The 27,260-nt window shown below is 41.8% G+C and overlaps 1 protein-coding gene across 1 annotated transcript in view; it reads right to left on the bottom strand.

The window, feature by feature from the left end:
• ERG (ETS transcription factor ERG) overlaps positions 1-12,393 on the bottom strand; it is a 63,360-nt gene extending 50,967 nt beyond the window's left edge. The window contains exon 1 of the mRNA XM_054290054.1: positions 12,322-12,393. Coding sequence (XP_054146029.1) covers positions 12,322-12,339 — 18 coding nt within the window. The 5' untranslated portion in view covers positions 12,340-12,393. The remainder of the gene's footprint in view (positions 1-12,321) is intronic.
• Positions 12,394-27,260: the final 14,867 nt, after the last annotated feature.

The raw sequence follows: 27,260 nt of genomic DNA, 5'->3' as shown, positions 1-27,260 counted from the left end.
AGCCTTAAAGCCCCCTAAATTGCAATATTTGGAGGGAAAATTTCAATGAATATATAAATAGAAATGCATTTTCTTTACTTGTGATTATATAATCACAATTTTGTGATGTGAAATTTGAATATTTTAAAATTTTTTTAAATATGAAGCTTTTGGCAGCTACTACACAGCAAATTCTCCAAGAGGTTGAACTGCCAGAAATAACTGCTTTATTTCTTGACACCTTCAGGAATAAGATTTAACCTGATGACAAGAAAACATCTGAATCCCAGCTTACAAATCCGAAACACGACCCGGAAGTTTTGGATGAGGCCTTGGGAAAAAAATTACTTAAACACAATGTGGTTTGGGTCCGTATCTTCGCTTTTAAGATAAAATTTTTAGAACTAGAGCATTTGTCTGTGAACACTGAAGATTTCAAATGTTCACAATTCAAGAAAGTGACCCTTAGTTGCTAAATATCGCAAGATTCCCAATAAAAATGCTGAGAGCTGGCGAGAATTGCATCTTCCAAGAAGCAATGAGATGCATAGAGGCTGAATAAAAATTCTACAAAAGAGGAAAACAGTTTTATGAACACCCAAGCTCAGAAGAGAAACGTATTTGAAGCAGAATTTGGTCTGGTCTGGGTCCTAAAAGGTTACATGAAGGATGTGATGAAGGTGTGGAAAAAATAAGTAAATTTGAAGACAGCAAATAAGGGAGACCCTGTGGCTCTGCACAAGTCCCTGCCAGGAGGGGCTGAGGGAGCTGGAAAGGGCTGCAGAATCCCTTAGGAGCTGGGAAGGGGCTGCAGAATCCCTGAGGAGCTGGAAGGGGCTGCAGAATCCCTGAGGAGCTGGGAAGGGGCTGCAGAATCCCTGAGGAGCTGGAAGGGGCTGCAGAATCCCTGAGGGAGCTGGAAGGGGCTGCAGAATCCCTGAGGGAGCTGGAAGGGGCTGCAGAATCCCTGAGGAGCTGGAAGGGGCTGCAGAATCCCTGAGGAGCTGGAAGGGGCTGAGGCTGGAGCAAAGGAGGCTCAGGGGCCCTTGTGGCTCTGCACAAGGCCCTGCCAGGAGGGCACAGCCGGGGGGGTCGGGCTCTGCTGCCAGGGAACAGGGACAGGAGCAGAGGGAGCGGCCTCAGGCTGGGCCAGGGCAGGCTCAGCTGGGACAGCAGCAGCAATTTGCCCATGGAAAGGGAGCTCAGGCCTTGGCAGGGGCTGCCCAGGGAGCTTTGCAGTGCCCATCCCTGCAGGTGTCCCCTGGAGGTGGCACTGAGTGCTCTGCGCTGGGGACAAGGTGAGCACCAGGAACAGCTGGCACTTGGCAGTTTTGGAGGTCCTGTCCAACCTCAATGATTCTGTGATTCTGTGAGATTTCACATTCACGCTGACTGAAAAGGATCTGGGCACCATTGCAGACAGAAAATTCACACAGGATGAGTTTAAAGTCAGTAATTTACATGCACATTTCACAGATTGTGCTTTAGCTCAAACTAATTCCAACATCTATTTAAATGATTTTTTTTAAAGATGTTGCAGTTGTCAAATCTGCGACCCACTTGCCCAACAAACAGCTTTGGAATTCCTAGTTCATTTTGAATGCCTGGATTTAAAGCTTCCCATTTTAAGTGAGAAAACCAAATTATCTCACAATGATGGAATGACTGGGACTGGAAGGGACCTCAAAGCCCATCCAGTGCCACCCCTGCCATGGCAGGGACACCTCCCACTGTCTCGGGCTGCTCCAGCCCCAGTGTCCAGCCTGTTCTTGGACATTTCCAGCAATCCAGGGGCAGCCCCAGCTGCTCTGGGCACCTGTGCCAGGGGCTCGCTGCCCTCACAGTAAAGATTCCATTATTTTGCTAAAAAAAACCAACTTTTCCTTGGAAAATCCACTTTCAATTTCCTTTTTCTAGAAAGGTGGTACTGACAAGGAGGGGTTTTCTCATATCACGTAAGTGGCACAACAACAATTCCTGATTGTGTGTAAGCTTCCCTTTTCAAAACCATCAGAATTCTCACTGAGCACAGGCAGCAGGAACTCTCAATCAGCATCTTTAAAACAAGATCCTTATTCAGGGCTCTAAGCAAAGATTTAACAACCTCTTAGAGACTCTCTTCTTTTAAAAATAATTCAACCTGGCCCATTAAAAATCTTTCTACTAAACTTGCCTCTTTTGGCATAAAGCAGCGGTGATTTGGTTGGCATTGTAAAGATTTACTATGCACTTTTCCTATCTTATTAGAACCAGTAATGGAATTCACTCTCTTGAATTGCTTTGGCTCTGAATGCACAGTGCTGAAGAGGATGACATCCAGAGGTTACATTCCTGTCTACCTTTCATTTCAGCTTTATAACTGGAGCAAGTAAATTTCCCTAAACCCCGTGGATTCTAAATCAAAGGAAAATGCATTTTTAATCTTGCTAGTATGAGAAACCCCAAGAATTCAGCAGTAATGTTATTAAAGTACTTGATTATTAAAAGAAAATTAGGGAATTGTCAGAAACTTGCAGATAGTTTTTTTTTTAAACAAAACTTGGTTTTTTATATAATTTATTAGTTTTGTTGCATGTTTATAAAACAAACTGCAAATAAATCATCCAGTGAATGCCATGCAGCCCAGGACCCTCCACAGAGCTGGATTTCTTGGCTGGGACAACCCAGCCTGCCTCAAAGTTCACAGAAGTCAATGAAGAGACTCAGCACCATCGACAGGATGGAGCTGATCCCAAGCCACGACAGGAAACTCGAAGGAAACATCAGAGCCACCCTGTTTGTTGCCTTGAATATTTGTTTGGTGTTTCAGAATTTACTGACTAAAGCTGCGTGGCAGAGAGCTGGCAGCCAGAGCCTTCTGCCAAGTTGTGTTATTTTGGTTGTATCAGATCTCCTGAAATAAACCCAAAAACTCCTGCGAGACTTTTGTGTTCGTGCGGCAGCCTCCTTGAACTCAGTCCATGCAAAGGCTCAGGATGAGCCTGGACTGGCAGAGCTGCTGCAGCCTTGGCCAGAAAGGCAAAACTGTGCTAAGAATGCGATGTGTCTGCTTCTCCTCACAATTCACATCCACTTCATACCTCTGCAGCCCAGTGGATCCATCTCTGAATGGCTCCAACTTGGAAAAAAGAGGAAAATTCAACAGGTTTAATGGTTTAATCGATGGACCTAACTTAGGTCCATCAATTAATAGCATCTATTTCCCAATGTTACAGCCATGGAGAAAAATAAATGCCTCCACAGAGTATCTGAAAAATGTTGGTAAGACCTTGTCATCCTACAGACACCCTTTTTCTCTCCACTGACCATGACTCAAGCAAGGCTCCTAAGTTACACAGCTAGGTACAGATATATTCTAATGAAAGTCGTGCTCCCTTTCTTCCCCCTTTCATTTTAACCTGATTAAAAAAAAAACCCAAAATCTGTCTTGGCTTAGAGACCAGGACAGAAGTCCCAAAGTTTGAGGTTTTTTGAGTGGTCACCATTCTCCAGTGGCGTGGGAGTGGTCACCACTCACCATGAGAGGTTTATTTGCTCTCATTTAAGCACAAACTGAAGGTCTTGTCCATCAATCAACCAGACAGAAGCATCTTGGGCTCCACATCTCCTCAGGGCTGCTTTGCTGGCTAAAATACACCCAAAAATACACCCTTGGACCTAAAAAAAAACTCCAAGGAGATGAGGAGGGACACAAAAAAAGGAGATTGTTTCCACGAGGAGGGTTAACACAAACACTCCTGATTGTTTCTGTTGTTTATGAATCTCGACCTTCAGAAGAGCTCTGAAATGTGCTGTCTCCTAAAGATGTTCCCCGCCGATATGACACACGCTCGGCATTGTTTGGCTGCTCGCAGGCATTAATATCCCAGAGGTAACCCACCCTTCTCCTAACGGCTGCTGACAGGTCCAATGGCTGAGCAAAAATCAGTTGGAGGAAAGGGAAGTCTTGTCGGAAACGAGATTAATCTTGTAACGAGTGTTCAGCCCTGATAACCCATCTGTGCAGAGAACTGCTTTAACTGGAGAGCAATTAACCTTCACCTGACAAGCTCTGTCCAACCGTTATAAACAACATTAAAGGCACAGGACCCCCCTCATTTTCCCCCCTTGACGTAGACTAAACAATCGGATTCTGAATTCCATGAAAACAGCAGAGGTAACGATGCCTCGATGACAAATGGCGGGGAAATATTTTAAAAGGTAATGCCTGCATGGAAATAATGTGAAAAATGTCTCTGGCCACCACTTTAGTGAGCTGGTCTGATTAGTAAAAAGCAACAGTTTTGAGCACTTCCAAGGGAATACCTGACGCATGAGGAAAGCTGCTGTGAGTACGCCAAAGATTAGCAATAATAAAAATTTATGTGAGCAGATAAGAGTTGACTAAACCACATCTGAGGAACATTGCTTTCAGGACAAAGTGTGCATTTCTCCAGCACCCCTGTGAGCCCAAAGCCAAGGGGCAACTTCCTAAAGCTTCTTCACCCACGGCCTTGGGAAAGCGACTTGTCAAAATTAATCTCCACCCTGCAGAACCCTCTGTAGTATCTGGGGTTTTGGGTCAGGTGCCCTCCTGTCCCACAGCCAAGAAATCTCCAAGGGATGTGTTCACCATGCTCTCTGGAAAGGCCTGTGAATCCAGGCTCAGATTCCCAGCCTCAGTAAACCCAACCAGACCCTCAGATCCCAGGTACAGAGCACAACACAAATTTAGCTACCGGAGGAGATACCTGAATGTGGGACTGCTCATCCCAGAGGAAAATGTGGGATGTAAATGAAGCCACAACAGCAAAGGACTTCTCAGTTCTGCAGGGAAAGGCCAAAATACCCATCTCATTCACAGTGGCAGAAACCTGGAATGACTCCAGCGGAATCACTGGCAAAACAACACAGAAATTTTGGGCTGAACTCCTGAATAACTTGAGTGAAAGCCTGGCCCCAGTCAAGTCATACTGCTGACTTCATTTTGGCCAATTTCACTCCAGGTTTCATAAATCCTCATTCATCCTGCTGTTCATGTGCCTGAAACAAATTACCCTGAAGTTACGATTAGCAGTGGAGGTTTTCTGTCTTTATTTCCTTTGCTCTTTTCTCTTTTGCTTAGCAAAGGTTCAAACGCACAGGTTAGTCATGGTTTTATTTCCCAGCACAGTGAAGTAAAATTTCTGTTTCAGTCATTTTGCATGAATATGTAGAGCATTGTGGATTGCAAAAAAAAATTAAATCTCCAAGATCTCCAGAACATGCTCTGAACTATTTGCTGGAGAAGTCCACCTCAAGTGCTACTGAAATGTGTATTTTATTTGGAATGTACAGAAACGAGCAAAGGATTCAGGCAACAAGGAGTTTGAGTGAGGATTATTTTTCATCTGATAGAATGACAGTGGATTTTGAAGCATCCTGATTCCCAATTATTATAAAATGCAGGGGTACTTTTCCTACCCCTGCAGAGAAAAATGCTGACATTTCATAGTCCAGGATAACTGCATTGGTTTGAAATTTATTACAGCAACAGATGCACTGTGCTGTGGCTTGAGTGTTTAAAAAGCATCAGGTAGAGCATTACCTTTATATGAAACAAGAAGGACTCACATCTTTCCAGTGAATTAGATATTAACAGATAGGAAGTTCCTATTGAAAGCATTTCCTGTATTGGTAGTCCCTGATTTTGGCAGCTTATCTGGGTAGGAAATGAATGCAGGAAGTATCTGTCTACAGACCCTTTATCATCAAGGTAATTGCTGTGGCAGCATTTTGCTGTTTATCAAGGTAATAAACAGAGAGTCTAAAAAAAGATGTTTTTCAGCTCTGAAGAATGAAGTTTAAAAAAAAAACTCCCGCAGTTATGCAAAACCTTCCACGTAGAATTATCGTGCTGCAATGAGGGATTTGTCAGACAAAGCATTTCCAGTCTCCTGGGGGGTTTTTCCCCACTTGTGGCACCGTGTCTTGGTCTGCCACTCTGCCACCCCAGTTAAATCAGGCAGGTACCTTTAAAGGGTCCCTGTCACTTCCCGAAAATCGGGACCCACCCCTTCCTGCAGGTATTTGCATAAAGCCAGTCCCTGTCACTGCTGGCAGCCCACACCTTTGACTAAGCAAGTCAGCTCCTCTCTGGGGTGACGAGGTCAGCCTGGTGACACCGCTTCCCACCCGCAAACACATCACATCCCAGGCATGCCTTCCACTCACTGCTCCCAAAAAACCATTTCCTTGGCCACTCTGAGTCCCTCAGCCCAGCCCTTAAAAAAAATTTCATTATTACTCATCGTTCTTGTTTACCTTTTAATGTTCGGTGACATTCTTGTGGTGAATAATTGTTAATTCGTTCATTTTACTTTGAAACAAGCTTGATAATGATAATTACCAGAAGAGGTAATTGCTGGTTCATACACAGCAGTTATTAAAAACCATGGTGAATTTTATTTATTAACCACTAATATCCCTTTCCTGAAAAAAATGTCCAGTCTTTCTCTGTGCACATAAAAATTGGTAACCCAGTGCCTAAAGATGCAATTCAAGGAGAAAGGTAATATTTGCAAGCCAAATCTCACCAGATTTCCTAAAATATCTCTGTTCATAGTTATAAATTATTTACAGGATTATATAGTTTTTCTAAGCGAGCAGAAATAAATTGAGGCACACTCCAGCCTCAGGCAGGTTTGGTTACAACATTTAAAACAACCCCTCCAACCACAAAGACACATCCATTCCTTAAGGAAAGGACTGATGTCTTTTTCATATAAGTGCTTCAAAGTTTTCCTATTTTTCTTGATGTTTTCAATGCAAAAATTTCTTCTGTAATACAGAAATATATATCATACATATATATATGTATACCAAGGACAGCAGGGTGGCTGTATAATTACCTATCCAAAAAAATTAATTTTTCAAAGATAGGTATGATAAAAATCCCATTGCAGTCAATGAATTATTACCCTGCAAGGTTTGGCACTGTGATATTTTCTACTGTATCACCCTTATTTTGCTGAAATTCATAATACAAGTGATGCAAAACAAAATTTTCTGTTTTTCTTTTTTTTCCCCAATTTTCCAAGTAATTCTCTTGGCTTTATTTAGAAACTTGCATTACAAAGGCTACTTCTTCCTGAGTAAACAGCATTATATATTTTTATTGAATTATAAAGTGTCGCTTGGAAAATAAATATCTTTTTTTTGGCATTGACATTTTGCAAAACTGCTTCTGTGTTTATCTTCCAGCAAGTCATTCTCCAAGAGCACTTGTTTCTTTGAACATTATTTCTGAAAGGCCTTTTGTAACACGGGGAACTTGCTGAAAAACATTTTGTTAAGGGATAATGTAGTTCTTGTTCAGGAAAAACAAACAAACCAACAAGCTCAGACAGTCAAACATATGCATTTTCCAGCTGTTGTTCCTTGCCCGGGGACTTAATTCTAGAAAGCAAAATCCTTATATTTCACTTGGTTTTGGCATACGGAGACACAAACAAAATTGAGTTAAATGACTGCTGATTAAAAGCAAAAGAAAACAACACAAAAATCCCCCCAGAATAACTTCTGTTCATTTCTGCCTTGAAATTGCACATTTGTATTTGAGTCAGAAATAGTGCTTTACCTGGAAATAATTATAGCTCTGATTCTGCTGCCTTTATTGGGATAAAACTTTCATGAAATTGGTGGAAGTTTGGATTGAGGAGTGGAGGATCAGGGTAAGTGCTAATTTAAGGCTCTGTTGCTGTCTCTGGTTCACCAGAGCACTAAGGTGTGCGCTCAGAAAATTTAAATGTTTAAATGTTCAACATCACCAAAGCCAACGGAAGGATTTACAGGCTTTGATAAAGTGAACAAAGTTAAATATATTAAAAAGTTAAACAAGTTAAATATGCCACTGGGTCAGCTGCTAACTCAGATGAGGGGGAAAAAAAAAAGATAATGATCTTTATAATTGTTGTAATGCAAGGAACAAAAGTACAAATTACTCTGTCAGCTCTGCTGGACTCAGTGCAGATGCAATCCTCTAAACAAAGCCTTAAACATTTCCATATGCCAAGAACAGATTTATTTCTTAACTGTCTCCAGCTTTCAGAAGGATTTCAGTGACTACTTGGAGCTTCTAAAGAAAGTGAGAGAAAACTAATGGTATAGAGACAAGCACAGAACAAGATTCCTCAAAAAAAATTAATCCTGCCTCCTATATTCTGCTTTAATCAGTGCATCCACACCCTCAAGCCTCAGAAACCACAAAGATTCTCCTGTCCTTTATCAAACACACAGACTTTTTCTCCCTGAAATCACAGATTCCACATGAACATCACTTCAGCAAATAATAACGAAGAGTGGATGTGAGCTTCTTTAAGTCTAAGTTAAAGAAATATCCACAAGTATAACCAATAAATCATTATAAATCAACTTACTGACAAGTTTTTTTAAGAATAAGCATAATGGCACTGGCAGGAGAAGAGAGAAACAGAGCAAGAGTTGAACATGACAAGGAATTAGAATTCTAGTTGTATTTTTCTATTTAATGGGAAAAACCACCAAAATTACCTCCAGGATAACTATTTTTACTGCATCCCAAGGTAACTCTTAACTAATTTTTGCTCCATTCTATTAAAAAAAAGGCAAAACACAAACAAAAGACTGATGCCCAATTCAGATATGTTCTAAAATTGTATTTACAGTAATTAGTGTGACTAATAAATACAAATAATTGCATTTATTTGATAATGTTCAGCTTCATTGCTGTGCACTGCTGTGCCACCGCAGCGCTGTCAGACACTACCAGAGCCAGAGAGAAACCTGTCAGCACTGAAACCTTCACTCTAAGGAGACTTTTTCCACTTGAAAAACCACATCTCATCCTTCAAAATGCCAAAAAAAGGTAACAGAGAGCTCAGCTGAGTGGGCACCAGGTATTGGGATATGAAATATCAACGCAAAATTTTGGGGTTGGGGAGGCTCCTTCTTGCACCAACCTCTCCACATCCAAGGGAGAGATCCCTGGCCTGGGCTAGGATGGTCCAGTGGGGAAGTCAGATTAATATTATTTATCCATTTCAGAGCTTGGGAAAAAGCTGCTGCTTCATCCTCCTCCTCCTCCTCTTCAGGACAAACCTTCCACCTTTTCACCTTCCTGGGGAAAAAAGGAACGGGGGCAGCAGGAGGAGGGCACAGGGTGAGGAGAGAGTGATCCTCTGGGAAAACCATGCTCAGGATGTCAAACTCAGCACCCAAAAACTCACTCACAGCACCCAAAAACTCATTGCACCCAAAAATCTCACAGCACCCAAAATCTCATAGCTCCTAAAATCTCACGGCTTCCAAAAACTCACAGCCTCCAAAAACTCACAGCACTCAAAACCTCACAGCACCCAAAAAGCTCACAGCAGGGTTTGCCTGCCCAGAGCCCAGTGAGCCCCAGTGAAACCAGCTGGGTTCCTGTCGAGCCCTGGCCAAGGATGGTCCAGTGGAGAAGTCAGGATTAATATTATTTATCCATGTCAGATCTTGGGAAAAAGCTGCTGCTTCATCCTCCTCCTCTTCAGGACAAACCTTCCACATTTTCGCCTTCCCAGGGAAAAAGGAACAGGGGGCAGCAAGAGGAGGGCACAGGGTGAGGAGAGAGTGATCCTCTGGGAAAGCCATGCTCAGGATGTCAAACCCAGAACCCAAAAATTCACTCATAGGCCATATAATCTCACAGCACCCAAAATCTCACAGCACCCAAAACCTCACAGCACCTGAAATCTCACGGCTTCCAAAAACCCACAGCCTCCAAAAACTCACAGCCTCCAAAATCTCACAGGACCCAATATCTCCCCGCACCCAAAATCTCATAGCCCCCAAAATTTCACAGCATCCAAAAACTCACAACACCCAAAATCTCATAGTCCCCAAAATCTCACGGCTTCCAAAAACTCACAGCACCCAAAATCTCACAGCACCCAAAAATTCACAGCACCCAAAATCTCACAGCACCCAAAATCTCACAGCACCCAAAATCTGCCATCAGGGTTTGCCTGCCCAGAGCCCCAGTGACAGCAGCTGGGTTCCTGCTGAGCCCCAGTGTCCCACGGGTCCGTCTGCAGGGTGGTGAGAGGGAAAGGATGAATCAGACACCCTGACTGGAAGGTCACCTCTGCGGGTTCCGAGAAGTCTCTGCCCCGTTGTAAACAAATTCAGAACCATTCCCATCCTAATTCTGAAATTTAGTGACTCCACAGCTTCCCTGAAGAAGCCAGTGAATTCCCACATGAGGCTCTCCACACTGGGAGAGCTGGGCTACCCACTGCCAGCAGACAACACAAGCCATTATATTCAATATTTATGTGATTAAATATATATATGTGTGTAACAGTTTAGCAAAAGCTAAACAAACACCTGCCTGGCCTTCAAAGGGAATGTCTTTATTTCAGAAACCCTTCAGTTAAAAGGCTTCTTTATCCACTCCCCATAGAAGAGGAATTGAAAATCTTGGGACCGTCTCAGCCTCATGTCAGAGCACATTTCCTGCACCTCGAATACAAAGCACCTGTCATTTCTTTCCAGTCATTTCACATTTTGCACTTGCATAAGTAAAATTTTAATTCTTGCTACAGTATGTAAGGCCTTCCCAGCAGCCTGGGCAGCAAAATCCTCAAGATTTTGGGTTGCCTGAGACCTCCTGCAAGATTCACACTCCAGATGAGGACAAAGAATTGTAAATTTTTCCATTTTGCTGAGTACATTGCATTACCAGGCTGTATACAACAGTTCTCTAAGTGCAAGGTGGAGGTTAAATAACATCAATTAGGTATCATTTAACAATCTCCTAGCCTATTAAAATTCAGTCAATATGAAACATAAAGGAAATAAATAATAGGAGTTACCTAAAATGCAAACGGCATCCTATCTCGTGGGTGCCATTATTTTTGAAAATAAATTTTGTATCAATATTCTGATTAATAGAAGCAAACCCATCATTAAAACCTCAGTGCACAACCCTCCTTTCAGCCAAAATTTGACTCCCTGAAACTCAAAATTTTCATTACGTGCCTGTCATGTCCTGCATGCTCTGAAATGCACGGCAAAACCAAAGGGAATTCAGTTTCAGGAGGTACTGAGCATTTAATAGATGCTGGCCAGCAATGCAGAGGAGAGTCAGATCTGTGTCTCTATTGATAGCCCCATGAAAACATCAGTGATTAAAAAACACAAAAACAAAAGGTTCATTCAACATTTCAATCGCACTGCCCTCGGGCACCACTGTCAGCTTCCCAAAGCCATAACAAAAAGCATCAAATGATCTTTGAAATGTAAACACTGGAGCAGAATTTACTGAAAAATCCAACTGCAGCCCTTCTTATCCAACAGCCAGGCTATTCCATACCCCTCATTAAATCCCTGACATAATTAGAAAAGTACAGAAACGGACAATGCCACAACGAAAACAAATACCTCAGACCTGAATCCGACAATACCTTGATCCCAAACCTGATAAAACAACACAGCAGAGTCCTCCCTGTCCATGCTCTTTATGTAAAATTAGTTTCGCTATCAGAAATCGCTTAATTGCCGTTACATTCTGCAATTAATCACAGCTATTGCTCTATTGGTAACTGCTGTCCAAAGAAACAAAAACTAGACAGATTTACTCAACTTTCTAAGTGACACAGCCCCAAAAAACTCAGCAAAGCCATTCTTAAAAAAAAAAAACCAAAAAACAAAGCCAACAAACCATGCTCTGAGATCAAATTATGCACCAAGAGGAGATTTTTATTGTCCAAAAAATTAAAACAATAAAAAAAGAACACGCCCGCGAGATCTTCCCGCCACCATTAAAACAACATCCAGAAAAGTCCTGAGTTTAAAGTTAAGAGTTTCTAGAAAAGCACATAATTAACACCTGCATTGAGAGAGAGAAACAAGAGCTGGTGCCTCTCCTTCCCATTTGTGTCCCCATCCGCAAGAGAAACATTTCAAAGTATCCAAAAGTTTAGTGCCCTTCAGGAGCCCGGTTTTTCCTTGCAGTGCACACCCTCTCCCCGCATGGCAGTCCACAAACACATCCAAGTCGTCCTAGGGATACCTACAAGAAATTTCTGAAGCTCTCACAAAAGGGCTTCGTCTATGCAATCCACACCACTGAACAGTGAATTTAAAAAACCCAATTTTTTTTCCGAGTTTGAAGTTTTTAAGCCTTGCGGATGGTTGGAGTAGGAAAAAGGAAATTTACTAGGCAGTACAAAGGAAATCTTGTTGTCCTCTATTGTGGCAGTGGGGGTGTTGCCCAATTCTAACTTATCTAGGTTGATAAAGGAAACCAAAGAACACGGCAGTGAGAAAAAAATTCCAACCAAAAAAAGGTACCCCCCTCCTTACCTTAATAGTGCTTGCCATAATGTGATCAAGATTATTGATCGCTAATAATTGCTAATAATAATTATTGCTTCGCTCTGACCAGAAAGAAGTTTTGATGAGGTTGTTTAGAGCGGATGAGATTGTGCTAACTCTGGGAAATGAAGTCAGCCAATGGCAGGAAGAGGTTTCTATTGGTCCTGGCCACCGCAGCTTGAAGAAACAGGATATTTGGGAGTGAAGAGATAAGAGTCCTAAAACAATGTTGTTTTTCTTGATGATATGTGACTGAATTTTTTTTTTTAATTTTTGTTGGTTTTTTGGTGTTTTTTTTAAACAAAAAAGTCAATTGCCCGTGGCTGGCCGGGCAGGTGCGATGTGATGTGCAGTAAGTGTGACAGGCCACTTCGAGGCAGGATGCAGATGTCAGATGAAATGGGCCAAATTCAGCAGTGGTTTGATGCAGGCTGGTCCCTGGGGAATTGCTGATCCAGGGCCAAAGCCAGGCTGGGTATAAATGGGTGTAACTCCAAATATGTTAATGAGGTCTGGCCCTGCTTACACCACGTCTATATTTGTCCATTAACCTCATTCCTGCATTCCTGAGATACTGACACTCTCCAGCCTATCTGATTGAGCACTTTTTTTTTCTCAGCGAACAAGCAGATAGGTTGGGGACAATCATTTCTTTTTGATGTCTCTTTCTTACTGAGGAGAGGAAGTCACAAAATGACATAAAACTTCAAAAGCAGATGCCTGAATGTCATAAACAGTCTTAAATCTTCCATGTTCTTCCCTTAATTCACAGCTCTATCCATGAATGGAAATGAGATGGTTTCACTGGCAGGTCCCTTCCTGGTTAGAGTGTGATGGCCATTTTTTATTCAGTGTTATATTTTTATTTGTCCTTTCAGAGCACTTGGCAGTCATGGGGCACCCCAGAATTCCCAGCTGTGCAAACAAAACACTGTCCCTGTCCCAGGCCTTTGTATACGAGATCTGAACTTTAAAAAATAAAAAATGTAAGAAAGGCAAAGTGCTCCCACAGGGCCAGCCAGGGTATTCCACTCAGGATCCAGGGCTGGCACAACTCTTTCACACTTGGGAGCCTCAGAGTTTTCTGTATTTTCATAAAAGACACAATTCCTGGTGTCAAGAGATACTGAGCTTTCAGCCTGAAGAGAAAAGCTTGAAAATACAACCCGTAAAAATGGAAGGAAAAGTTAGAACAAGTCAGAATTCATTACGTTTTTGTATAAAACAATTTCAAAAAGCTGGTCCTGCTCCAACAGGTTTATAATTTCTCATTGCTCCCTATGACAACATCCAACCATGCACAGGTTGTCTGGAAGATAATTCCAGCTGTAGTAAGGTCCTGCCCCCTGACCAGGGACTCTGGTACAATAAAAAGAACAAGAAATAGTGAATGGCTCATTGCAGCATTATTTAATGGAATGATGACCTCACCCTCTCCCAATGCCGCCTTCTCCCAACCTTAGGAAGAAAAAGGAAATGGGAGGTTTGTTCTGTAGCTGGTGATGACTGCTGGCATTCAACACACAGCTTTTCCACACACAGACAGCAGAAAGTCCCAGTTCATTTCTCCCCTCCTATCCCGACCCAAGAAAGGTGAAATGCATTTTTCCAGAGTCCCTCACTGGTTTGTCCTGCAGGTGCTGCTCCATCTCCCCCAAAGCAGGGCAGAGCAAAAGCTCATCCATCCTCCCCTGCTCATGGGAATGGCTCTGCCAGATCCAGGAAATTCCCATTTCCAGATGTCCCACGGGGACCACAGAGCTGGGAATCCCTGCATGCAACAGTGACAAACAATCACTAAGGTGGGAAAGAGTTCCAAGATGGTCAAATCCAATCTTTGGGGACTCAGGATCAACTCCCTGCACAAGATCAGCTCAGTTTTAGAGTTCACTTTAAGGAGCTCTCCATTCTTCCACTGTAAAGAATATTTTTCATGGCTTCAGAGCAATCTGGAGTCAGCACTGCTATACAAGATTTTATATTCTCCATTAGTTGGTTCATGTAGAGATGCACTGCTGAATGTGCTCTTGCAGTCTGCATCCACCAAATTACAGTGCTCCTGCAGAGTAGGTAACTTTCCTATTTTCATTATGAACAGTATGAAAAGAAAGCAATTTATAGTAATTGTATTTCATGGGGATGTTGATTTCCTCCCTTTTCATCTCCAAACAATGAGCAAGACAGCCAAAAGATTAGAACCTTTCTCTTGAAATTTCAAAGCATTGTATAATGTTTCAGTTGGGTGACTTCCACTCCAGTTAAGCCCCTGATATTTTGGTTTTTCCTCCAATATATCAAGAGGTTGCAAGTATCAGTTCCAGCTCCCCAGTGGAGAGGATCTAACAAATTCATTCACAAGCAGTTTTTAGTAATGATTCTTCTCCATCCCACCTCCATATACACAAACCTCCTCTTGGTTTACACAAGGATTTTGGAAGCATAAGGAGCACTGCTGAGCTCTATTATTATTATATAAGTTTTACAGAGCCCACAGCCCAGTAAGGATTTTGCCATTTGAAGCTGGCACACATTCTGTGCCAAAGAATCCAGGGAAGTTTATTTGACTTTCAAACTAATACCCACAGGCAGATTTCTGAGTGCTTACGCTGAGGCCGATCCAATTGCAAGCAGAGCTTTGGTACTGTGAGGCAAGGAAAATATTGGGTTATCAAATCACCATCATCCAGTTGCAAAAAAAAAAAGAGTACAAACATGCTGTAATTTTTCTCTTTTCTGATTTTTTTAAGGTTAAGTAGAAAGAAAAAATGCTTTTGTTATGTTAGGCAACTCTGCGTTGTCTGAAACAACGGTCTGTGAGTTTGAACAACTTGGTCAACAAACAGAATAAAAACAGGACAAAAAATCCACACAAGTCACATAATGCTCCCCTCTAATTTCTGTCTAAAGCTTGTCACCCTAAGTTGTCCTGCCTCCTTTCAGCTGGAATATTCTCCTACTTTCAGCCTGTAATATTCTCCTACTTTCAGCCTGCATCTGGGAACTGCAGAGCAGCAAAACTCCCCAGCATGTGTTAACACTGAACATGTGCTGAAGTGTCTTGATCAAAGCAGGCACTTGCACATGCTTTAGAGTTACAGCAGTGCTTAAACTCTTTCCTGAACACCCTTAAAATCTGCTTGGAGTGCTTTCTACCTTTAGGACTCAAGAGTTCCCTCATCAGAGAAGATCTTTCCAAACTGGAGTTGAAGGTTCCAATCTATGCTGATCTAAGTCTGCTTAAACCAACCCTGGACAGACCTGAAGATCTGGTTTGATCATGCAAAAAAAAAAAAAAAAATCAGACTGAGTCCTAAATGAAGATTAAATTCTAAATAGAAAAGTTGTTTTGCTTGTTGCATCCTTTCTAGGATGTACTAGAAATATGCTCAGTATGTGTGTACTCACCTGAATACCTAAAATGCATTCTAGATGCGTTCAGCTGAGAGTGACTTTTCACACAGGCATGGAGTGACAGGACACAAGGAATGGCTTCAAACTGAGGGCAGGTTTAGATGGGATCTTGGGAATGAGGAATTGCTCCCTGGCAGGGTGGGCAGGGGCTGGGATGGAATTCCCAGAGCAGCTGTGGCTGCCCCTGGATCCCTGGAAATATCCAAGGCCAGGTTGGACACTGGGCTTGGAGCAGCCTGGTACAGGAGAAGGTGTCCCTGCCCACAAAAGAGGGTTGTAATCAGAAGATCTTTAAGATCTTTTCCAATCCAAACCATTCCAGGATTCTATGAAATATGAAGGAAATACATTGCAATATTCCCTGTGTAAATAGGTCTTTAATCCTTCTTGCTGTGTGGGAAGTAAAGGAAGAACTCTGCTCTGGGCTGACCAAGAGATTAGAGACACACTCTGCTATGGTAATAAGGTGACCTTCATCCCTTGAACTGTACAAAAATCTCTGGGTAAAACACTGGAAAACTGGAGATCCATTCACCTTTCTGTTGTGCTTGGTATGGGTACATACACTGTCTGCAGACGTGGCTATTAAAAGAAAAGACAGCAGAAAAAAGAAGTGAGTTTTGTTCCTCTCACCTGCCTAGAGACTGTCCTCTAGGCAGAACCAGGCTACAAATCAAAAAACTGGAGCACAAGAAAAGAATTTGCACTGCAGTTTTTGGAAGCAGGTTTTAAGAAGTTTAAGCAAATTACTGCTACTTCATGGCACATGAAGACACATTTGTCAAGGTCTCAATCCTCTCAAAAGAATTCAGCATTTTTCCAAAATGCAGCTCCCAACATCAGTTTGGCCATGCCAAATTTGGTGTGTGAGGGTCAAGTACAGCCCTTACCAAGCCCTTCAGCTGGATTGTCTCCCTTTAATTCCCAGTTTTCCATGAGCTCTGATGGAAATATCAGTGATTCTCCTCACAGAGGGGTAAAATCTCCCCTCAGCACAAAGAAAGGTCTCACAGTCAGGGTTTTAACAGTGAAACAAACACGTGCCCAGGAGAGAAAGGAATTCCAGTAAGGGGCTGCAGGACCAGCAGCTCTGGGGTGATGGGCTCTGCTCCCCAGACCCCCTGGAACCCTGACCATGGGAATGTTGTGCCTTTGGGGCTGCTGCAGGGACCTTTTCCTTCCATGCCTGAGTGGCTTTGATGCAGCACCAGGTCTGAGGGACCAGGAAAAACTCCATCCTGGGAAAAAGGGGATCCAGCTCTGTGGTGGTGTTCACAGGGGTCTCAGGACGAGGGAAGAGATGAGAATCTTGACTTCATGTTTCAGAAGGTTGATTTATTGCTTTATGATATATATTATATTAAAAGAAAATTAAATATATAATATCAAAGATATATGTTATATTAAATTATATCTATTATATTAAATTATATATATTATATTAAACCACATTTATATTAAAATGATGTATATTAATTTTATTATATATACTATATTAAAAGAAAATTATATATATTATATTATATTATATTATATTATATTATATTATATTATATTATATTATATTACATTATATTATATTATATTATATTATATTATATTATATTAATACTAAAGAATAGAAGAAAGGATTTCATCAGAAGGCTTGAAAGGAAAGGAATGGAATGATAATAAAATCTTGTGACTGACCAGAGAGTCTGAGACAGCTGGACTGTGATTGGTCATTAATTAAAAACATCCACATGAGACCAATCAAAGTTGCACCTGTTGCATTCCACAGCAGCACATAATTATTGTTTACATTTTGTTTCTGAGGCTTCTCAGGAGAAAAAGCCTAGCAAAACTATTTTTCAGAAAATATGTCTGTGACACAGCTCTGGGATGGGCTCACACCCACTGCCCCATGGCTGGAAATGTGGAGTTCAGCTCCAGGAGCCAGGCACTTGCATTCCCCAAAATCCAAACACCACATGGACACCAGCAGCCCATAAAGGCATGTAATTAAAATAATTATCACTGCCTGATGACGGGGATGACACAACTTGCATCCCACAAAGAGCATCCTCTCCTCCAGCACTGCTTCCAAGCTTTTGTGCCTCTCAGTTCCCTCCCTGGCAGCACAGAGGAGGAGCAGGGAATGTCCCCACACCTTTCTCTGTTCCCTGCCCTGTGGGCAGCCCTGTGGTCACTAGATGGTGCTCCCTGCCCCTGGAAAGGAACTTCCTCCACTCCAGGCAGCAAGCAGCTCTTTCCCAGGTCAGCACTGATGCCTTTCAGTACAGAGAATACTTAAAAAAAGGAATTTTTTTCCTGCTGCTTTGGCACCCCCTATCACTCTGCACCCTGCACTCAGGGCTGGTTGTCCTTAGTGCATTCCCACTTTTGCTTCCTTTCCTTTTGCTGCCCCAAACCATGTGGGCCATCAATCTCTCCATGACTTTTCCCCCATTCCCACCTTCCTTCCTCTCACAAAGAATTCACTCACTGGCAAAACTGAAAAAATAAGAGAGAACCTGATTTGGGGACACCTTTTTTATTTAACATTACTTCATGAAATAACGGCAGTTAACAATGGGCTGTTTCCTCATGGAAAAAGCTTTTCAGAAAAGAAACCCTGGAAGTTTTCAGAGTGAAAATCAAAGTACTTCATTTACCAACTCTTTATCTGTGACCCAAGCTACCTAAAATTTTACCAGCCAAAATATTTTTGGTGGCTACAGCACTGTTTGCCCACCTTTACTGGAGACCAGCTTTAGTGGCTACATGAAACAAACACCACAGAGCTGGGAAATAATAATTAATTAACATTTTTATAATAAAATGACATTTTTTATAATAAATAAATAATAAAGAATAGAAATTTAAATAAATAATTAAAAATAAACAGAAGCTCTGTTTAGATGACACTGGAATTATTTTCAACAATCAATTCATGCCCTTCATAACAGGGAAGTGCTGACACTCATTGCAGATAGAGAAATGAATTCCTCTCTGCTGAAGTGGGTTTCACTTGAAGGCTTTTAAGTGCAGGTGTCAGAACTGCCCTAGTTCTCCAAGATTTCTGCAATTCCCAACACAACCACCTTCATAATTTTGTTCAATCTCACCTATAACTGCTACTTGAGAAAGATGAGATGAATTGCACCTTTAAAGTATTTCTCTTCTCTTCCCTATCTGCTATTCCCAGCTTTTGGATAACTCTGCTTATATGAGATGAATCCCATCTAAACTTTCCTTCCTTTCTTTCTCACCTCTGAAATATCAAGTTATACCACCAAACGCCAAAGGGGTGCTGTGTGGATTGATTAACTAATTGATAAATTAGAGTGCACTGAAATTTTCAGCTCAAAGTTGCCACTGATTTATATTTGACGAAAACCTTTATAAAATATGAAATATATATGAAAACCTTTATGTTTGATGCTAACTTAAAGCTGGTTAAGTGATAATGATAATGCAGGACACACAAACAAATCCCCAAAACAAGACAAAACACCAAACCAAAATACTGTTTTCAAAAAGAAACTTCTCTGCATGGAAAAAAGAACCAACCTCTAGGGCAAAGGCCAACATTTTTCCTCACTTTCTTCCAAATGTTTTAGGTAATTTTAACTGAACTACACAATGGTTTGAAGTGGTTATTTGTCAGTGTCCTTCAAAGTCCTCCCATCCCTGGATTGATGGCCACTTCACACAGCAAAAATGTCTGGAATATTGGATTTCTACCCCGTATTAGTGAGGCTGCTCCAAGATTTTCATCAAGAATGGAACCTATTAAAGTGTCTCTCACACTCTGGTGTTTGGGGCTCTCCTGATATTGTACTTCTTTGTTAGTGGCTGTGAACAAGAAACAGATGTGGAATATCTGTGTTTGAAACTCAGTGACCCCGAAAGACCAGGGCTAATCCAGATCATTTTTAAAAACTGAAATCTGCCACTCTTGGAGCACCTTGAGGTCCATGCCCACACTCAGCAGACACAAACAGAAACCCTCAGGATGTGAAATACTAATCATGAATTCAATTGTAATTTAAATATTTGAAAAACAGAAAAAAAACCCCCTGATTTCCCATCAATCTTTTTCCTCAGTGTCAATTAGCCTTTTTCCACTTAGACAGCTGTCCTCCACCAAAGGGAAATTCTCTGCTTTGCCACAAGGTTCAATAAACTCATTAGAAATTAAGCATTTTGGAAGATGTTACATCTTCTAGGAATATTCCCAAGACCATGGTGTGTGATCCAAAAAGTAAAATAAAATTCACCCATTTCTGAAACTGTCTGATATTTCTGCCTCTTGCTAAGACCTACTAATACCATATGCCTGTGAGGTAAAAAAAAAGTTTAAAACTCACTTTTAACTAACACTGCTTAGCTACATGGTTTTATAATAGTTACAAAATTAAATTACAAATACTGATCACATTGGATCTGTAAGGCCTGGTGTCAAATACCAACTATTCCAAACACACAAGAAATTCCACTTTAAGTCCTACCTGATCTGATTTCTGTATTCTCAAACCTCAGTACGTCTAGAGAAAGACATTTCCAACAGCATATAAGAAAATGAGATTATTATCTTTAAAGTAATAGAGTGAAATCAAAGGACTTGGCAACAATAAACCAAAATATTTTCTCCTGGGGACTATTAATTTACTTTAATGGATAAAAACTATGGGCATTTAGAAAAAGAACACTGAATACAGTTAATTGCCAAGTTAAATCTAACTCAGAGCTTTTACAGACCTGGGATTTGTCATGATCATCACAACCTTTTTACCCGTATCGAAAGCACTCTGTGGGTCTCACAGTGCTTTAAGAAATAAATATAGAATAAGAATATAGTATAAAGAAATGAACAGATATAAATGAAAATAAAGACAATGTCCTGCTTCCACCAACATGAATGGCAAAACTTCTTTTGCTCCAATGGGAGTAAAGTTTCAACCCACTGGGAGTTCAACCAAATGACACAATATGACAGTTTTCTGCAAACTGGAAATTCTGAGTTTCAGAAGGCTCTAAGTTAATCATGTTACAAGGCACAAAAAATACTGCCCAATAACAAAAAATGAGCAGAAGTGGAAACAGGGAGGGGAACCAATAATTGAAGGATTTAATGCACGATTTAAGGCTGGGGAAAGAATCCCTAAAACTTTCTCCTACTGTGAGAGGCTTGCCAGACACGTGTGAAAAGCTTGCTACAACATGTGTGCTGAGTTACCTTGGTAGCCCATGACTTTCCCAACAACCACTCACAATTAGCTGGGATCCAGTAGAAAAGGAATTAAATTCTGTGTGCAGCATCATTCCATGGAATGGGGCACTTAGAGGATCTGTGTTTGGGGCTGGTCCTAGAAAATGCCAAACTTTTCATGGTAGTCACCTGCATGCTGTGTCTGCATCTCTAGTTTCAACTGAAAGGTGGATTTTCAAATGATCCTGATTGGATCTGACTTTGAATCACTCCAGAATCAGCCCAGAATTTCTCACTCTGCAGGATGGTGACTGATCTACAGAAGAGACTGCTTAAAACATTTGGATCTAAATTCCTATTGCATTTCCCCAAAAGGGGCAGTGGAAATCTGGACAGGATGTCCTTGAGGAAAGTCTGTGCCTGCAGCAAGATTTGGGGATCTTGATGGAGGGGTGATCCACTTTTCCCCCATCAAGTTGTAACCAGAATCCTACACAATCCTATTTTAACAACCAAGACATGAGGAAAAGCTGGGAGAATTTGGATTGTTCAGCCTGGAGAGGAGAAGCTTTGGGCCGAGCTCAGGGTGGCTGAAGGAGCCCCAGGAAAGCTGGAGAGAGACAATTTCCAGGGGATGCAGGGACAGCACACAGGGAATGGTGGGGATAGATGGGATATTGGGAAAGAATTCCTGGCTGTGAGGTTGGTGAAGCACTGGCAGAGGCTTCCCAAAGCAGCTCTGGCTGCCCCTGGATCCCTGGCAGTGCCCAAGGCCAGGTTGGACACTGGGGTTGGAGCAGCCTGGGACAGTGGAAGGTGTCCCTGCCATGGCTACATGGTTTTATAGCAGTTACAGAATTAAATTAGAAATACTGATCACACTGGATGAGCTTTAAGGTCCCTCCCAGCCCAACCCATTTTGGTTTTTAAGTGGCAAATAGGTTATGGTAGGAGAGCTGAAAAAATGTTGCTCATGCCATCATCGTTTTATTTTTATGATCTGGCATTTAAAAAAAGGAAAAAGAAAAAGAGAACAGGAAAGAAAAAGTAGAAAAATTTTCCTCAGACTTTAAAGTAGCCAAGATTTATGTTTTAGCTGAGTGGTAATATTTCATAGCTTTTCAGTTCCTAGGTTCAACAAAGGACACTGCTGGTACCTGTGATGTGTCACTTGGTGACTGTAACTGCTAGATTTCTTCTTAATGATCTCATTTTGGGTTTGAAAATAACTCCACAGACATGAACTGCAGTCCTGCAAAGACTCACAGCTGGCTTATCTTTACACAAGGCTATGTTCTCAGTGAGCTCAGTGAAGACTACATAAAATGTAAGGAACAAATTTATGGATGTGGTTTCACAGGTTTGGGGCATTCTTTTTTTTAATTTTCACTTTTTATGAGATCTTTCATTGTAGCTGTTATTAAGCCTGGTTAGGCTCCTTCACACCCCACATGCACAAATGATTGAAGCCACTGGTTTGTATGTCCAGTGTGAGATTTATCATTGCCATCAGAGCTTCAGGTGATTTAAACAGCAGGTGAAAAAAATGAAGAAAAATTTCAGAAAACATGGATTTTCCTGCCTGATGTAGAATATTGACCTTCCACCTTGAGCTGCTGATAGAGCCAGGGCAGCCTCAGGAGTTTCCCAGCAGATCAGCCTATTTTGCCAAATAAACACAGGTATTTGAGGTGGCCAGGTGGTTTAACACCTGAACACTCAAACAAAGAGCTCCTTCCCCTCCAAGGTTCCAGACTTTCCAGACTTTCTCTCACCACTCTGCATCTCTTCCATCACAGCTCAGTAAAATGATATTTATTTATGGGCAACGCAATTATTTGCCAAAGAATGTGGGTTTGGGGACAGCTGAAGACATTTATTAGCTCAGGACAAACTTGCTGGGTCTCAAAAAAAATAACACAGGCTTTGAAAACACCAAGCATTCCCTTGAGCTGGTATTTTTAAGTGGTTTCCACACTTGGTTTTCGGGGCACTTGTGAAAGCAAAGGAAGGAAACAGGATGATTCTCCAAGTTTTCAAGGAGGGAACCCCCAATCCCTTGCCCACAGTAGCCCAGGACATGCTCAGGCTCAGCACTGGGATCATCTGTGTGGAAGATTGCAATGCAAGATGTTTTCCATTACCATCTGTATGGCAGATTACCTTTGTCAAGTGGGCAGTTTGCTTGAGCTCTCTCTGAGTGACCACATTCACACCTCCCTGGGGAGGGGACATCTGCTGATAACAGCTATTGAATGTCACTGCATGGCTGATAAGAACTGCAGCATCCCATTGGGAGATGTGAGCCCAGAGGGAGGAGCCAAGCATTCCTGCCTGGATATAATCTGGAGATTCTGGAACACCAGCACAGCTTCTCCACTGGATTCCCCAGAGGAACAGCAGCTGCCTCTTCTTCCACTGGGTCTTCAGAGGAAGAATACATCCTTCTCTACAGGATCCCTGGAGGATCCTCCAGCAGAACCACCCCTGACACTGCAGGAGGGCTGAGCCACAATTCCAATGGGACTGCTGCCAACACCTGACCCACAGGGTGTCAGGTTGGGTTCTGGCTCTGTCAGTGTTGTTCTAGTGCACTGCATTGTTTATTTTATCCTTTTATTTTTCTTTTCCCTAATACAGAACTGTTATTTCCTGCTCCCATATTATTGCCTGAGAGCCCCTTAATTTAAAATTTTTAGCAATTCGGAGGCATGGGGAGGGTTCGCATTCTCCATTTCAGGGGAGGCTCCTACCTTCCTTAACAGACTCCTGTCTTTCCTAACCAGGACAATCTGCATCCCTGAACTCCCAACCCAGCAGTGCCAGGAGAAGATTCAGCACCCAGTGCCTCCCGCCAGAGCTAAACCTCCCACTTGCTCCTCAATTCTCTTGTGAGAGGTGGGACAGAAGGAATTGCAAACACCAGAAGGACAATTTGACACTTTCTCAGACACTTTCCTGAATGAGAACCTTCAATCCCAAATTTTCCCCAGGTCCTGCACAAGGGCAGCTCCAGGTCTGGGGGTCAGGGAAGATTTGTTTGCTATTGGAATATCAAGAGCACACAGGAATAAAGTGATGAAGGAGTGCATTTCTCTGCAAGCTGTGTTTGTGCAGGTTTGTTCAAGCCAAGCATGTGCAGAACCAAAGCATCTGCCAACATCACAGGCAGGATCTAAGCAAGCCCACAGAGACACTGCCAGCCACACAGTTCTCTCCACAGGAAAGAATTTGGAATGCCTTATTTGACACAGAACCATGTCATTGCAGAGTCAAAAATCAGAGTCAGTGGTTCTCATCAACTGCCAAAATCTGGGGTATTTTTTCTGGCTTGAGCTTCTAATAGGAATATAAAAAAATGTAAAAATTTACAGCAAGGCTGATGTTATTCAGCTGGCATTCCAGAAAGTGTCCTTTAAAAAAAGAACTGCAAGAAATAACAAATAAGATGATACCAATAAGTTCAAGTAAGGCTGGTAAACATTGCTTTTTCAAGCTTCCTATACCAAACCACAGAATTTTTGTGCACCATGAATATCCAAAATCATATGTGGTGATTTATATTATTAATATAAATACTGCACAAAAGAACTCAAAACAATTGACTCTTCAATTACAAAGATGATTTTCATGTGTTCAGCTCTTAACAAAATGTTCAGCTGCTACAGGTGAAGGTATATTTGCAGGGATTTTCTCCCTCAGGTTAATTTTCTTACTGAGTGGGCTGCCTTTTTTCCTACACTTTCTATTTATTTATTTATTTATTTATTTATTTATTTATTATTATTTATTTATATATTTATTTAAAGATACTCAACCATTTTTACATTGGAACACCACAGAACTTTGTGCACCATGAATATCCAAAACTTATCTGGTGATTTATGTTATTAATCTAAGTATTGTGCAAAAGAACTCAAAACAATTGACTCTTCAAGCACAAAGACGCTTTTCGTGTGTTAGCTGCTAACAAAATGTTCAGCTGCTACAGGTGAAGGTTCATTTGGAGGGATTTTCTCCCTGAGGTTAATTTTCTCAATAAGTGGGGAGTATTTTTTCCTACACTTAAAAAAATTATCTACTTATTTATTTATTTATTTATTTAAGTTACTCAACCATTTTTAAATTGGAACACTACAGATCTTTGTGCACCATGAATATCCAAAATCATATGTGGTGATTTATGTTATTAATATAAATGCTGCACAAAAGAACTCAAAACAATTGACTCTTCCATTGCAAAGATAATTTTCATTTTCATTTTTAATTCACAAAATGTTCAGCTGCTACAGGTGAAGGTTCACTTGGAGGGAGTTTTTCCCTCAGGTTAAATTTTCTCAATAAGTGGGGAGCATTTTTTCCTACACTTAAAAATTTTATTTGTTTATTTATTTAAAGTTATTAAACTGTTTTTAAATTGGAACACCTCCAGATTAACACTAATCTCATGCATTAAAGTACCTTCTGGAAATGCTACACATAAATTCATGCTCTAATCACTGTGTTATTTCAGGCTTCAATCACATGGAGATTCCCTGGGCAAGACATGGGAAGACCCTCCTTCCCCAAATATTCAGAATATCTAAGGAAGGGAATGCAGAGGATACAGCTGGGTGACAAACATCTTCATGCAGTGGGTAAATCAGGCTGCATAAACCAGATCATGAGGGATGGGCCCTCACTGGGGGATGGTTTCTGAGGAGAACTGCTGACCAAGGATATCAAAGCAGCAGACTGAAAGTGAAGGAAGCTTGTGGTTTCTTTATGACTCGAAGATGAATTCTTTCATCAGATCAACCACTTCTGAGAGCATCCGGCGTGTCTGACACACTCGGGGACAGCCAGGGCCCAGGCTGAGGCACTGCAAGCAGGGGCTGACTCAGGAGAACATCCTCATTCAGGAAGGACCTTTAATTTTAGATTTCACTCTAAGCAGATGCTCAAACCCTATTACAATTGGTGTCTTAGGCTGGAAATGGGGGTGTGTGTCCTGTTTCCATCTGCCAGAGCTGGGGCAGTTCTCTGCTGTTCCTGGGGCGGTTTTTCCTTTCTCTCTCCCACAGCCAACCCTCCCTCCAGGAGATCTCTGCTGTCCATGGCCACTGAGCGTCCCTGCAGGGCTGATCCAATCCCAGCATCCCATGGGGAGATGCTCCGCCCAGGGGAGGAGCCAAGCATTCCTCCCTGGATCCAATCTGGGCCTGGCACAGCACAGCAGCCTTTGCCCCCTGCATTGCCAGAGGAGCAGCTTTCTGCTGCCCTGCTTTGCCAGAGGGAGCCCAGGCCCATCTGCAGCAGCCCTGGAGCTGCAGAGGAAAACTCCCCCCTTGTGCAGGATCCCTGCTGCAGCAGAGCCACAGCTGGCACTGCAGGAGGGCTGAGCCCCCATGGGATGGGGCTGGGACACCGCCCTGACACACAGGGGACAGGGCATGCTCTGACTCTGGCAGTGTTTTCTTTCTTTTTGGTACAATTGCATTTGTATTTTAAAATTTCCTAGCAAAGAACTGTTATTCCTACTCCCATATCTTTGCCTGAGAGTACCTTAATTTTAAAATTATAATAATTCAGAGGGAGGGGGTTTACATTTTCCATTTCAGGGGAGGCTCCTGCCTTCCTTAGCACACACCTGGTTTTTCAAACCAAGACACTTGGTGAATTTTAAGCTTATCCTCAAAGTCAAGCACGTATTTTGGCTGCTTCCTGAATCCAAGATTGGTAGGTAAATGCAGGTAGAAATACATGGAATTGCAGGAATCAGTGGAAGAAACAAAAATCCCAGATGGAGAGCTAATAAAATGTTAATTATTATACGGAAAGTTTCCAGAAAATGAGGAGCAGGACTAGCAGAGAAGTAGTCTCCCACCCAGAGTCCTGGGGGACCAGCACCTCTCCAGGTCCAGCCCTGGAAGAATTATAGCTGGGGGCACAGATAAAGAAAAATCCATCTCTGTTTCATAAGAGCCAGGCTTATAAATTAGAACTTTTTTTCCTGGGAAATGCTCAAATTCAGTGCAGGTTTGGATGTGGAATCAAAGAGCCATTAAGACTGGGATAAAATCTGATCAAGTCCAAACTTTGATTGAACACCACCTTGTCAGCTGAGCAATAGAACCGAGTCCTCCAAAACTCTGAACTTCAAGTAAGCAAGTGCATGTATTCAGAAGAAAAACTTCAAACACGCCAATGGTAGAGTTGGAAATTCAGACAAACATTAAGGTAAGTAAGCAAGTTCATCAAAAATTGGATATGAAAACAGGAAATAGTCATTAGGGAATTAGTAATTAGAGAACAGCCTTAAGATGAAGGAGGGCAGGGATGG

Source organism: Melozone crissalis, unplaced genomic scaffold, assembly GCF_028551555.1.
Source record: "Melozone crissalis strain CALT ecotype California unplaced genomic scaffold, PUWL_Pcris_2 ptg000075l_1, whole genome shotgun sequence".
In the NCBI taxonomy this organism is placed as follows: domain Eukaryota; kingdom Metazoa; phylum Chordata; class Aves; order Passeriformes; family Passerellidae; genus Melozone; species Melozone crissalis.
This window is presented reverse-complemented; position numbering and strand designations above follow the sequence as displayed.